General features: G+C 46.0%; 1 protein-coding gene across 6 annotated transcripts in view; it reads left to right on the top strand.

Moving 5' to 3' along the window:
- The window catches only part of SMOC1 (SPARC related modular calcium binding 1), a 192047-nt gene that overhangs the window by 161865 nt on the left and 15896 nt on the right, over positions 1-14286 (top strand). For all 6 annotated transcript variants that reach the window (XM_050953555.1, XM_050953557.1, XM_050953556.1 and 3 more), the window contains 3 exons: positions 4367-4559; positions 8358-8440; positions 13327-13432. In XM_050953555.1, coding sequence (XP_050809512.1) covers positions 4367-4559; positions 8358-8440; positions 13327-13432 — 382 coding nt within the window. The remainder of the gene's footprint in view (positions 1-4366; positions 4560-8357; positions 8441-13326; positions 13433-14286) is intronic.

A 14286-nucleotide genomic window follows, 5' to 3' on the forward strand; every position in this document is an offset into this window, starting at 1 on the left:
AATGCCACCACCTGCTAGTAAATAAGTTCAATTTCACAGCTGTGGTATAATGGGGAGATTACAGTACACAGATGTGAGATCCTAGTGTTTTTAAGTCTAAAGGGAAGAAAAAACTTGTAGGTTTCCTGTACACAAACTATTATTACTACATGCATTTAGATAAACATTCTCCCCCAATAGGAAGCAGCTATCCTGCAACTGTCCCATTCTCCTCTCCCACAACTAAACCAACGTCAGCCCCTTGCAAATTGGTTAATTTGCCTCTGAAGTTAAGCCAGTTACTCTCACATCCCCATATCACAATTAAAAACTGTTTTGAAATATACTTTGCAATTTAAATATTATATATATCTTGTAATTTTCTAACAAATTGAAACTTCCAAAAATAATTATACAGGAGGGCTCAGGTCAGCATGACCTTGTCACATATGATTTTTATAGAAACTTTTTTTCCATATTAAAAATCTTGTGATGCTCTTCAAATATATCCAACACAACAGAAGAAAACTGACTAAAACCTGGGTGAGCACCTAAACTTGTGTATGTGCACATATCTATATAATATGCAATGGTATGTGAGAGTGAGTGATGTGTGGCCATGAATGGAGTTTTGCATGCCATCTTTATTCATGGATTGGTACAAACGATAAAAAACCTCTATCCATACGTTCTAGATGCCTTGCACACTGTCACATGTTGCACGTAGATTATAAGGTGCCAAGGAGATGTTTTCCCAGAAAAACAATCTGCACAGTGAGGGCCTGATCCAGTTGCAGTGAAGTCACTGGGAATCTTCCCGTTGGTTTCAGTGGGTGTTGGATCAGGCCCTAAGGCCTGGTCTACACTGGGGGAGAGGTCGATGTAAGATACGCAACTTCAGTTATGGGAATAGCATACCTGAAGTCAACATATCTTATTTCGACTTACCTACCATCTTCACAGCGTGGGATAGATGGCCGCGGCTCCCCCGTCAACTCCACTTCTGCCTCTCACCCTGGTGGAGTTCCGGAGTCGATGGGAGTGTGTTCGGGGATCGATATATCGCGTCTTAGATCAATCGCTACCCGCCGATCCAGCGGATAGTCTGGAAGTACCCTAAATGTTAATTCACTTCAAAAAATTACAGCAATATTATTTGGCACAAGTGAAAGGTGCCGGAGTTACCCCTGGAGAAGGAAGTCATTCCAAAGAGTGACCCTGGGATCCTCCATCCAGTGAGCAGCACCTCCAACTTGTCTCAGGGAAACTCCTAGAAGACCTCTTCTACATTAGCAAACTTCATAGTCAGAATTCACTATTAGTGATGCCATGATGAATGCTGAAGTATAGCTAGGATTCTGGTGTTTTCATCAGTGTTTGTTTCTCAGGGACCGGCTTGCTGCCTTACTCAACTGTGTCAGGGAGATCTTGGGGACCGGCGCTGGTCCACAGACTGGTCACTGAGAAACACCACTCTAGAAGACATGGCGGTAAAATTAATACTGTAATCCTGCCTACATCTTGGCTTTCACCAACAGTGGAGAGTGATGACTACACAATTTGCTAGTTTAAACAGTCTTGGGTGAGAGCCCCCATGGTCCGTTCAGTCCTTGGAAGTCTCAGTAGAAAGATAACAGGGAGCCAATCAGTGCCAATTATGATGGTGTTTGTTGTGACATGGATGCCTATGTGCAATGAACTAAACAAAGGCTGCCAAATTCATTTCACTGACTAGGTCTACAAAGCAAAACCAAAAAACACCCCACAAAAACCTTGTGGAAGCAAATCTCAGAGCCCAGGTCAACTGACTTGGTCTCACAGGGCTAACAATAGCTGAGAGACTGTTCAGGCTCAGATTGGAGCCCAGACTCTGAGACCCTCCCATGTCACCAGGTTTCAGAGTCCAGGCTCCAGGCCAGGCCTAAACAGTTACGCTGCTATTTTTAGCCTCCCAGCATGAGTCCAGGTTGTTTGACCAGGGCTCTGAGAGTTGCTGCTGTGAGCGTTTTTTTTTTTTTTTTGCTGTGTAGATGTACGCATAACCCATTAACACCCATCAGATGGTAGTGATTATCAATCAGCTCTGTTTTCTATTAGGAGTTCCCTGGGCCATCCATTCCCCCACATTTTTCTTGTTAGTATACTGGGCAAAGAGAAAATGTTTTTAAATGCCACTGGTATAATGCAAGCATAGGTATGTGTATATGAATGTACATTTGTGCACTGCATATACATGCACAGTGATGTATACTCACACAGTACTGTATATATGTCAACTAAGGCTATGGCTGATTAAAAGAAAAGTGATTAATTTTATAACAAGTTGTTGTGCAGGGCCAAAAAAAGCATTGGTATTTATTTTTTTTTTCAAAGGACACTTTTAGTGCCAGTTTTGCAATACTCAAAGGACTCCAGAGAATTTGTACACTGAGGAAGCTTTGGGGTTTTGGACAGAAAAATGTCTGGAATGTACTTCTCTTCAATGGAGTTTTTTCTTTTGGTTATTAAATAAAGTGAATTAATCAAAAATGAGGTGATCATAGGCATGAAATTCTGTCTCTCTTGTTTGCTTCATCGAATTAAATGAATTACTCTCTCACCCAACGGCCCAGGTGTAAATTGCTGTCAGGCAGGGACCTTGAGTAAGCTGACCTCTTGTGATGTAATTGATTTGTTAAGAAGCCCACAGGCCTCTTACTGAATGACTCCTCTGTCCGCATACAGCTTAGGAACAGTCAGGGTTTTTTTTAAGATGTGAAATCTGTCAGCAAAGTGAAGTCAGCTTAAATATCAGCTGAGACTTGAGCCCTTTCAGTTGTGTTGATTTTATTCCCCCCTCTTCCCCTACTCTTTACCAATCAACTTTCTTTCTGGTTAAGTCAGACTTGCACATAGTTAAAGCTCTTATATTAAACCTCATTTGTGTGGACTCCTGTGTGACAAAGTCTAAGTGTCTTTTGTTCACAGTCCTAAGGAGGGTCTGAAATGCTTGGGGCAGAAGACATCTATGGTCTCATGGAACCTCTTTCATTGGCTGCTATGTTACAATTATAAATCATGGACAATTGGCCTCTGGTAACCAAAGCAATCTGTGCCCAAATAATTCCATTCAGAACTGCCAGACTAATTCTGTGGGTGGCACCCCCGGCCCCCAGAAAGAGCAGACAGTTGTGTAATGCAATGTGTCCCAACTGACCATCAAAATGTCTGCAAGTTCAGGTTGAGACACTTCCTGTCAGGGTTCTGAGTTAGTTTCTTTACTGAAAACTTGAAGTGCCCTCTGGGCATGAGAGAGGATTTTAAGCAATATGGTTTATTAAAGTGACCTGCAAAAGGGGGTATGGAAGAGGGGAGCATTTGTCCCCCTCACTTTTTATCATGATACATATTTTAAGAAAATCCAGAGAGTTTATTGGGGTGTTCTCTACTTTCCTTTTTTTTTTTAAACCTTACAAATGTCAAGTCTTGTCTTCCACTTTTTTCTAGATTCCTTAGGTGACTAGAGAACTTGAAGCAACAGTTTTCTCAGCCCTCAGGTCAAAGGCCAGATGGACGTGTCTGAGGTCTTCCAACAAACATAATTTTTCTCTCAACTGTTTCAGTTAAATAATTGTTAACATTATAGGTTTGTAAAGTGTGTGTGTGTGTGTCTCGTTCTCCTCTAGTGGCTGGTCCATATAGAGGAGAGCAGCCTACTACATCTGCCAGCTAAATGAGTTTGACCTCTTACTCATGTGATAGAAGCCTGACCTTTGGAGCAGAAGGTTCCAGATTCCTGGATGACTCTAGGGGACACTTCTAAATGGTCTGTTCCTTAGTGGATATCACCTGTTTTATCTGTTCCCTCATGAATGATGCTAACAAGGAGGCCATCTATCTCTATAGTAGAATGGAAAGGGACACGGCCCTTTCTCCGGTCTCCCAGGGTATACCGTGTGGGGAAAGAGAAGCCTAGGTGTCTTCTCCATTCCCCAGGACATACTGGGGAGTAAGGAAGAAATAGCATGCTCTTTCCATGCCCCAGGGGTGATGCGGTTGGCCCTCCTCTCTGTTCCCCCAGGGTATGCAGTAGATGCACTCTGTCTAGGACATACTGAAAGCAGGAGCAGCCTATCCATTTTTATGGCCAGAGTGGAAAATGTATTTGGTGCACCCCTTCACAAGTGGCTGGCTGTCGTCATTAGGAGGAGGATTTCAGGTCCAGAATGTAACACTGATCCCTGTGCATGCTGAGAAACTTCTTTTGAATATTGGAATTTCCTAGGGAAGGAATAGAGATCAGGCATTCTCAGGTCTGACTAGCATCCTGAACGCTGAGGTTTGAGAGTTGCCCTGAAGCCATGTTTTCTTGCAAAGGGTGATGTTTCTGTTTTTCCTTCTTTTCCAGAGAAAGTTCACTCGTGTGACCAGGAGAGACAGAGTGCCTTGGAGGAGGCCAGGCAGAACCCCCGTGAGGGTATTGTCATCCCAGAGTGTGCTCCTGGCGGGCTGTACAAACCAGTGCAATGTCATCAGTCCACGGGGTACTGCTGGTGCGTCCTGGTGGACACAGGGCGCCCCTTGCCTGGTACTTCTACCCGGTGAGAGCAACTTGCTTTGAATGTGGCTTGTAAGGTGGAGCATGAAATAACTATGAAAGAGAGAACACCAATTTAGAGAAAACAAGGGAACCAAAGAACTCAGGAATTGCCATACCAGAGTTATGCAGTCTAGGTTCCTGTTTACAACAGTAGATAATGCTCCAATCACCAACCAGTGCAACTGGGCCTGAGTTGGGTGCTTAAACCTCCTTGTCTACATGACTGTTCATATTTTCTTAATATTTTCCCTTCTCTCTGGACCCAGTCTCTTCTACAGCCGAATAGACTAATTAGTATCATGTATTTCTGTTATGTGCACTGAACTTGTCAGGGCTGAACTGTCGGGCAAGGTGAAAGGACAATTCCAACAGAACACACATGCATTTAAACTCAGAAGTACAGCTACACTATGAAGGATCTCCCTACCTCTGTCAGACACTGTGCTTTCCTAGTCTTTACCATTAGTTCAGCACGGGGAACACCTTTAGATTAGTGAATGGAGCATGGAGATGGAAATTGGGAAACCTTAGTTCTGTTCCTGGATGTGCTACTGACTAACTGTCAAGTTACTTCACCTCTCTCTGCTTCAATTTCTTCATCGGTAAAATGGGGTTAATGAGAGCTGAAAAGCTCTGGGAGACTTAGGGATGGAAAGTGCTATAGGAGTGCTAAGTTTTATTACTTTCAGGGTGAGGGGCAGAGGAAGAGGAAACACACCTACAGAATGTGTGTGTATGAATGCACACTTTTTTAATCCCACTGATAGGTACTGTACTTGAAATGGAGACAGGGCCGGTGTTTCCGTTTAGGCGACCTAGGCGGTCGCCTAGGGCGCCAGGATTTGGGAGGGCGGCATTTTGCTGCCCTTGGCGGCAATTCGGCGGCGGGGGGTCCTTCCGCACTGTGGGTCGTTGGTGGCAATTCTGCGGCGGGTCATTCACTCGCTCCAGGACCCGCCGCCAAAGTGCCCTGAAGACCGGGAGCGTGGAAGGACATCCCCCCCGCCGCAGAATTGCCGCCAACGACCGGGAGCGCGGAAGGACCCCCGCCTAGGGCGCCAAAAACCCTGGCGCCGCTCCTGAGTGGAGAAGAATGCATCTTTCACTCCAGTTGTGTGCACTGGACTCAGCGAAGCAGAGAGGAAAGGACCTGTATTACAGCATATATAGTAGCACCCATCAAACTTAGGGATTTGTCAAGGCTTTCATTATCACTCACTGTTTGCACATGCTCTTAATGTTCTGACAAATGCAGACTTCTGGCTGAAATATGCCATGTTCACTCTAAGTTCTTTTTTTGCAGAATCCAGTAACCTATGTGAGAGTTAATGTAAATGTGAAGTAAATAGCCACTTCCCATATAAACTATACTTCAAGACTCTTTTTTGCTCACATGCAGCTCAAATACAGCTGAACTTCACAACTTGAAATGCTCAGAATGGCTGATCCTCTCTGAGGACTGGGCCTGGTTTTTATCTGCAAAGAAAAGAACACCACCAATGATTTCTAGACACTTGGGAACTTGGTTTTCCTGATTGATGGTAGCAGTGGCTTAGGTTGAGGTTAGGAGCACTGATACTAACTATCACACTGAGGGCTCAGTTGCATTGGATAGGCACGTGTCTGCATCATGGAGGAGCAGAGCCTCCACGGGAAGAAGTGTGGGAGCCCTTTACTGCACAGAGGGAGTGTTACTGCTGCCCATCCTTCAGGGCGGTACAGCATGCTTTTCTTTTCTGCCCTGCCACCAGAGATGGCCAATGCAGAGGAGGAAGGGCCCTGCATCCTCCTGTCATAGTATTCTTTCCCAAATCCGGACCTTAGCGTCCAAAATATGGGTACTAGCATGAATTCCCCTAAGCTTAATTACCAGCTTAGATCTGATAGGCTGCCACCAATCAAGACTTAAGTAGAGCGCCTGATAGACTCTGGTGTCCCCAAACCCTTCTCTGGGGACCCCCAAGACCCAGATTCCTTGAGTCTCACAACAAAGGGAAATAAACCATTCCCTTCCCCCTCTTTACCTCCTCCCAGATCTTTCCCGCCCTGGGTACCCTAGGAGCTTACCCTGCTTCAACTCCTTGAAACACAACACAGAGGGATCAGGTTTCTCTCCCCTTTCTCCCAGAGGCCATACAGATTCAGTTCCGTGAATCTAACACAAAGAGGAAATTTACCTTTCCCTCCCTGCTCTCTTTCCCTTCTCCCCACCAATTCCCTGGTGTTTAACCAGGAGAAAAAAATCAAACAGGTATTAAAGCAAAGCTTTTAATAAAAAAAAGAAAGAAAAATGTAAAAGGTTTATCTCTGCAATTTAGATGGTAAACAGTTACAGGGTCTTTTAGCTTATAGAAAATGTAATAAACAGCCTTATCCAGAAAAAATACAATTTAAACTATTTCCAGCAGACTACACATTTGCAAATACAGAAAAACAATGTAAAAGCCTATATTGTCTTTCTACCGTTGTACTTACAAATTGGAAACAGAAGATTAGGGAGCCTGGAGATTCCTGTGGTCACTCTCAGAGCCCAGAGAGAGAACAGAACAAGAACAAAGGACCCACACCCAAACTTCCCTCCACCCAGATTTGAAAGTATCTTGTTTCCTGATTGGTCCTCTGGCTAGGTGTTGTTTGTTAACCCTTTCCAGGTGAAAGAGACATTAACCCTTAGCTATCTGTTTATGACACCTCCCCATACCTGCTCTCTTTGAGGACCAGGAGAGTTAGAAGAAAACAGTCCCTGTGTTTAGAGGCACAGAAGCCGCAGGCCTGTTATCCCTGGCCACTAACTGGGTGGTACAACAGGAAAGAAAGTGGCTTGCATTATCCCCACTCTTGTGTATCCCCGTAGTGGCCAGGAATAGCCTGACACCACGTTGTCATGGCTAGTACTGATCTAGAAAGCTCTTGGAGAACTGCATGGCCAGTCAGATTTCAATACAGAAACCGATTCTTTATTGAAATCTTTGTTCCTGTGCATCATAAAGCTCTCCAGCCTGGATCCTGGAGGCCGCACAACTTGAAAGCTCCACAGAAACACATTGTGGGGTTAGCAAGCTCTGATAAGTAGCCTCTGTGAGTTTGAACCTGGCTGTCTCAGCAGTAGTGAGTCTGTGGACACAGCTGCTGTAGAGAGGGGCAGAGAGAGGGGCACCCCTGAGGTAGCTCAATCCTGGGCTATTCTGAGACTTTTTGAAGAGAAGGAACCGAACTAGAACTGTTTGAACTGGCAGCTAGTATAGCTCCTGGAGATGCTTTTATTGGTCTGCTCTATTTAATAGACAGGCTGCTGCATGTTGAAATGTGCACTCTGCAGGTGGTTATCTGAATCAAGGCAAGGCACAATGCATTACCCTCCCCCTACCTCAAAGTTGCAGAATGCCTGGCTTGCTGTGCTTAAGCTCGCAACTAAGAGAAATGAGCTTGACCTCCTCGCCAGCTGAAGTTCAGAAGATTTTCTTGGTCATCTAGGCAACCACTGATAGTGAACAGTTCTTGAGGACCCCAAGGGTTGACCGCCTTCTGACAAGCAAAAAGAAGAGGCCTGGGATAGAAGGCAAAATTACCTTCATGCTGATTCCTCTAAGTGCTGCCCTCTTCCTACAAGCATCACCCTGGTCGTATGCAGATTGAGTCTGAGCCAATTTATTTCTCACCTGGATTCCTGTTTTTTGTTTTTTCCTCTGCACTGAGCCGATGAGGCAAGACTGAAATGTTCGCCAAAGTTTTAATGACGACGTGATGTGTCTGAATCTATATCAAATAATTGAACCTCCTTCTCCTCTTCCTTTTCCAGCTATGAGACCCCGGTGTGTGAAAGTGATGCCAGATCGAAGAGCACAGAGATTGACGATCCATTCAAGGACCGAGAGCTTCCAGGTTAGAGTGGAGCAGACATCCGTCTGTCATTAATGCTGGTTACGTGAGAGAAGGGGAAAGTCCATGCGTTGTTTAGGAGAATGGGGATTTACTGTATTTATATGTTTTAGCATGGGTTTGTGTGTGTGTGTTTGTGTGTGTTATGGTCTCTTCACTTTTTGACGTCCATTTCAGGCAATGTACTAGAGGCACTACTGGTTTGCAGAGGATAGTTCACCAGACAGCAAGTGTGAAAAATCAGGACAGGGGTGGGGAGTAATAGGATCCTACATAAGAAAAAGACCCAAAAATCAAGACTGTCCCTATAAAATCGGGACATCTGATCACCCTAACAGAGGGGGATGGAAAATCCTAAAATTTTCCTATGGGCTGGCTGTTGCCTACCTTCCCTCCCCTTCTTGTTGTATGTCTGCCATTTGAAAACAAAATACTGACACAGCAAAGCAATATCTCTGAAAGAAAAATGGTATCCAGCTCTTGCTTAGTGAGACTGTGGGAACCAGCAGGTTCAAGCTTGAGAGAGGTCATCTTTGAACCTCTGTCTGGACAGGGCCACTTTTCTCTAATCAGTGACACTTTCACAGCTTCAGCACCTACCTCTGGCAGCCACCGCAGGAATCAGGTGACATAGCTGACAATGACTGGCTGACCAACCAATCCCTTGCTACTAATGCAGACAAAGGACAGTAGTGCTCCTGGTGTATGCTGATTCTTTGACCAATGCTGGCTGCTCAGTTAAGCTGGGCTGAATCCCTCCTGCCCAGTTCTTCCCTTATCCCTGCCTGCTACAGAGCTCAGCTTGGTCGATAGCTGATCCTGGCCAACTAATCCCAGAATCTCACCTCTTTCCTTACAACTCAGAATGGTCCCCTCCCTAGAGTAGAAAGTGAAAATTGCTTGCACCTCCTGGGGGATTGTGTGTGTGTGTGTGTAGTGGTTCCCAACCATTTGAGGGCAGAGAATGAAAATGGCTTTCTCATCTGCCTTTGTGTGCTCTAGTTGCTGTCTCCTTCCCTGCCCTTTGGAAGGAGAGGGTAAAAATTGGTCCCTTCCCTTCATTTGTATGGAGCTTGGACATGGGGCAGAAACTGCAGGGTTGCCCCAGCCTAGTGTGTTTGTATGCAAGAAAATAGCTGGGTGTATGGCTGTGCACATAGGAAAATACAGCTGTCTGCGAACAGAAGAATGATTGGTGCAGAGACCGCAGGTGGCAGGGGAGGGAGAGAGAGAGAGAGAGAGAAGCAAGTAGAAGTAATGAGCTGAGAGGGAAATGTTCATAGACTAGGAGGAGGCAGAGAGAAACTGGGAAAGGGAGAAGGAGAAATTGAAATAACAATTAAGAAAGGAGAGAACAAAACATAGAGCACTAGGAGATAGAGGCCAAAAGGAAATAAAAGAACAATTTGCTCATTAACCTTGTTGGAGAACTAGAATAAAGAAATTAATGCTGGAAAAGAAAAGAAAAGATTTTAAGATTCAGTAGAAGGGAAAAGAAAAGAGAAAAGTGGAGTGACGGAAAAGCTAAGGCAGAATAAATGTAAGGGAGGCATAGTTTCTTTTTAAAATCAGTTTATCAGAATTGTAATGCCTAAATACGTGCACACATATTGGACAGTATGTTGGAGTAAGGCTATGTCTACGCTACAGACCTTACAGTGGCACAGCCCTACCGCTACAGCTGCACCTCTGTAAGGTCTCTCATGTAACTGTTCTATGCTGACGGGAAAGACCTTTCCCATCTGCATAATTAAACCAACCCCAATGAGCGGCAGTAGCTGTGTCGGCAGGAGAGCATCCAGGGTCCAGTCTCCCATCACCGAGTATATCCCGGGTAATCACGAAAAGGACCTTATCCCACCCTCTGCATTACAGAAAGAGGTCCTCCTCACCGGCACGTTTCAAGGGACCTGCTGTATGGAAGTGGCATCTCAAGATGTCATGGGCTTGAAGAAGAATCCTTGCCTCATAAGTAATAGGTCCCAGGGCTGGCTCTAGGTTTTTTGCTGCCCAAAGCAAAAAATTTGCCGCCCCAAGCTCCGAGACCACAACTGCCCAAGCAAAAAACAAACAAACAAAAGAATAGGTGGCTGGAATGCCACCCAACAAAAAAAGAGTGGCCAGAATGGCGCCCCTGGAATTGTGCCGCCCCAAGCACGTGCTTGCTTTGCTGGTGCTTAGGACCAGTCCTGACAGGTTATAATGGTTCTGAAACATAGGACCTATTTTCAAGGATGTTTTCTCAATGAGGGAAGTGAATGAATCAGTTCTGCAATCTATTAACAAAGGAGTGAGGTAGAGAGTCTCTGCCCGAGATACTTAGTGGGGCTTAAGGAGAGAGTCCCTGCCTGGGCTTTTCATGGAGCATCAAGGAAAGGGGGCTTGGGGAGGGATGGATGGTCCCTGCCTAAGCCCCACCCTCAATTAATGTAGGTGGCCAGTTGTAGTGCCCCCCATCTCTCAAACTCCCAGGTACAATTAATTTGGGCTGCTTGTCCCCCCCATAGAATTTTGGCTGCTCTCCACTCACTGTCTCCCGGGCACCCTGCTGTGTCCTCTCTCCCCACAGAGCTGACCTCCCAGCTGCTGTTACTCTGCCTCCTGCTCCTCTCACACCCTTCTAAGGAACAGAAACAAGGTGCCCAGTTGTTCAGAGACCAACCTTATTTTCCCAAAAGGGAGGGAGAGAGGTTGGGAGTGGAGCCTTCCGGCCTATAAAGAGCCCAGTAGCTCAGGGCCTGCTTCACTTCTTCCTCTCCATCCTTTTTGCTCCTGGGCTCCTTCCCTGGAACCTTCTCTCTGCTCCTTGGGGAAGGGGGGGGTCTAGAGCTTCCAGAAAATATCATCTCTTCTTCCTTTGCCCCAGCCCCAGCAACTGCAGCTACTGCTCCCTGTCCTTTGGGACACTGCTTGAGAATGCGGTGCAGCAGGACAGGTGGCAGAAACCACAGTAGCGGGGAGGGGACTGCATACTGTGGCACAGATGCGGTGTGGTCTCAATGGCAGATTCTGCTAATGTGACTCCCTTGCAGCTTCCCCTTTCTTCCTCCCCAGATGTATTGGGCAGCTCCTTCAGCTAGATGCTTGGGTGTATTCACGTGCACTACGGTTGCTATCATTGCTGCTCAGGAACCCCCCAGAGGGTTGCTGATCCCAGCTACAAACTGTCTGAGAACTGCTGTGGTTCTTGTTCATTTGTGACTCCATTTATAGACTCATAGACTTTATTGCCAGAAGGGACCATCATGACCATCTAGTCTGACCTCCTGCACAACACAGGCCACAGAACCTCATCCACCCACTCCTGCAATAGACCCATAACCTCTGGCTGAGTTACTGAAGTCCTCACATCCTGATTTAAAGACTTCAAGTTACAGAGAATCCACCATTTACACTAATTTAAACCTGCAAATGATCCATGCTCCAGACACCTAGGAAAAAAATTCTCTGTAGTAACTCAGAGCCCTCCCCATCTAATGTCCCATCACCAGCCATTGGGGATATTTTGCTACAGACAAACAGAGATTGGTTACGTGACATTGTAGGCAGTCTCACCATGCCATCCCATTTGATTCAGGCTGGAGATTTCTATCACATGGTCAGTGTATTAACTGGGCTTAGGTATGGTGAGCCATTAGTGATCCACACAGTCACATCAAAGGAGTGAGGGAAGGAGAGGAGAGCTATAGGATGTTCTGTTACTTTCCCATTCCTATTTGCTCCCTCTACTGAGTAATACTCCCAAGCCAAACATGAGTGAGATCTTCCCAATTAGTCTTAATTGTCTCAGAGGGACGCCTTTATTGGAGGACTCGGTGAGGTTGTCCAAAGGGTCACCCCATTCTTTGAAACCTACATTACTGCAGCCACTACATTAATTGCCCCCACATAAAAAATCCTGCAGATACCAAGGGGAGAGAAACTTACACACCCACACACGTGTGTACATGCACACATACAGTGCTATACAAATCATGTCATAGCTGCTTCCACAAGAACCAGAAGAAAGAAGGAAGGAGAATTTGTCATTTGCTATCTGCAAGCAACTCTGCTAGTCCTAGCAGAGGGTGAGATGCTGAGACCCCTTGGGAGATGACTTCTAGCAAATGTTTTTTCAACCTTCTCATTTTCTGCAACAAAAAGCTCTTTTAAGTGAGTGGTCTACTCCTGCTGGCATAGCAGCTTACCCTTTACGTTGCTGACATTTTCTGGACTGCCTGCCAAATGAGTGCTAAGGGGCGGGTGAGTGTGTGTAATATACGTGATATGGGGAGATGCTAGTGACTGTTTTCCTTAGGTTGGGTATGGCAGATAATTGAGCCTGCATTACTGCAAAGGAGGAATTTAGTTATAATAATTTGCAAGTCACTTTCAGCTGTCAAAGCGATTGTGGTTAGTTTCTAGAGCTTTGTCGTGGGTCGTGTGTGTGCGTATGGGAACACAGAAAATGTTGACAATGGTGCTCTGTGTTGGTGGGAGGCTGCCCTCCTGGCAGGGGTTACTGGGAGCATGCCAGGAATCAGCAGTGAACACTGATTCTGCTTAGCAGGGGAAGCTGATGATCTGAGGCCTTTACTAGACCCCAGAAGAGTCACCCAGTGAAGTGAGGCAGAAGGCAGACAACTGGGGGTGCCAACCAGGAAAGAAGTGAACAGTAGTATTCATGCAAAACACAGTCAGATCTGGAAGTAGCTGGAATTAGCTGAGTACATGTGAGGCTAAATGCTGCTCAAGGATTCTTCTACCTTTGGTTAGAGACTTATTAAAGGTGCCATGTTGAACCTTACAGATACAGAGACTATGCTATCTCCCCATTGAAGGAGGTTGATTCCGGGTAGGAGACTGACTTTCTGGGTTCTCAAGATACTCTTCCTCTTCATGTTTTGCAGGCTGCCCAGAAGGGAAGAAAGTAGAATTTATTACCAGCTTACTAGATGCTCTGACTACGGACATGGTACAGGCCATTAACTCAGCTGCACCTGCTGGAGGTGGGAGGTGAGTCTGGAGAGCATTCAAATGTGAACAAGACAGCTACAGATCTCTGGACGTGTGTCAAGTGGGGTGGGGGTTTCTTGATCTGAACTCGAGATCATTCTAATTCTACTGGATACAGGAGAACTACTGTCACTGTAACCCCGACCACCTGCCCTTGCAAAACTGTTCTACCATCAAGGTCAGCACATGCCATTTACAGTGATTAATGAGAGCTCAGTAGGAGGAAGTCACTTTCTCTTTCATCCTCTGGTGCATAAAGAGAGGCCTAATAAAATTCAGATCTGTTTATGGAGGCTCTGTGGACTAGTGGCTATAATGGGATTGAGAATCAGAATTCTTGTGTTGCCAGCTCTTGCAATTTCAGCAGGGGCTAGAGGCCCTCTGGCCGTGATGTGAGAAGCTCCAACCCTCTTGCAAATTTCAGCCATGTCTAGAGGTGCTGGAACAATTTTTATAATGGGGGTTCTGAGATCCATTGAGCTAAACTGTAAACCTTGTATATGATGGAAACAACTTTAAGCTAGGGGGTGTGGCAGGACCCCTAGTTCCAGCACCTATGGGGAAAACCCCTCTGATTGACTGCCTTCCCCATGTCCCCACTTCCTGGGGAAGAGCAGCCAATCATGCTTCTGTGAGAGGTAAGCAGAGTTCTCCCCCTTCCCTTTGGAGACACAAGGAATTCTTGGGTGAGGGAGGGGTGAGAAGGAGCAGCCGACACCATTCTCACAGGAGGGGAAGGAGAGGAGGGAGCAGAAACACCCCAGCAGCTCTGCTCCCCCACCCATGAACAATGAGCCATTCTGCTCTTAGCTCCTCTGTCTCTCTGGAAGGGGGAGAAGGGACCCTACTGTAGC

The sequence above is a fragment of the Gopherus flavomarginatus genome, chromosome 5, assembly GCF_025201925.1.
Source record: "Gopherus flavomarginatus isolate rGopFla2 chromosome 5, rGopFla2.mat.asm, whole genome shotgun sequence".
In the NCBI taxonomy this organism is placed as follows: domain Eukaryota; kingdom Metazoa; phylum Chordata; order Testudines; family Testudinidae; genus Gopherus; species Gopherus flavomarginatus.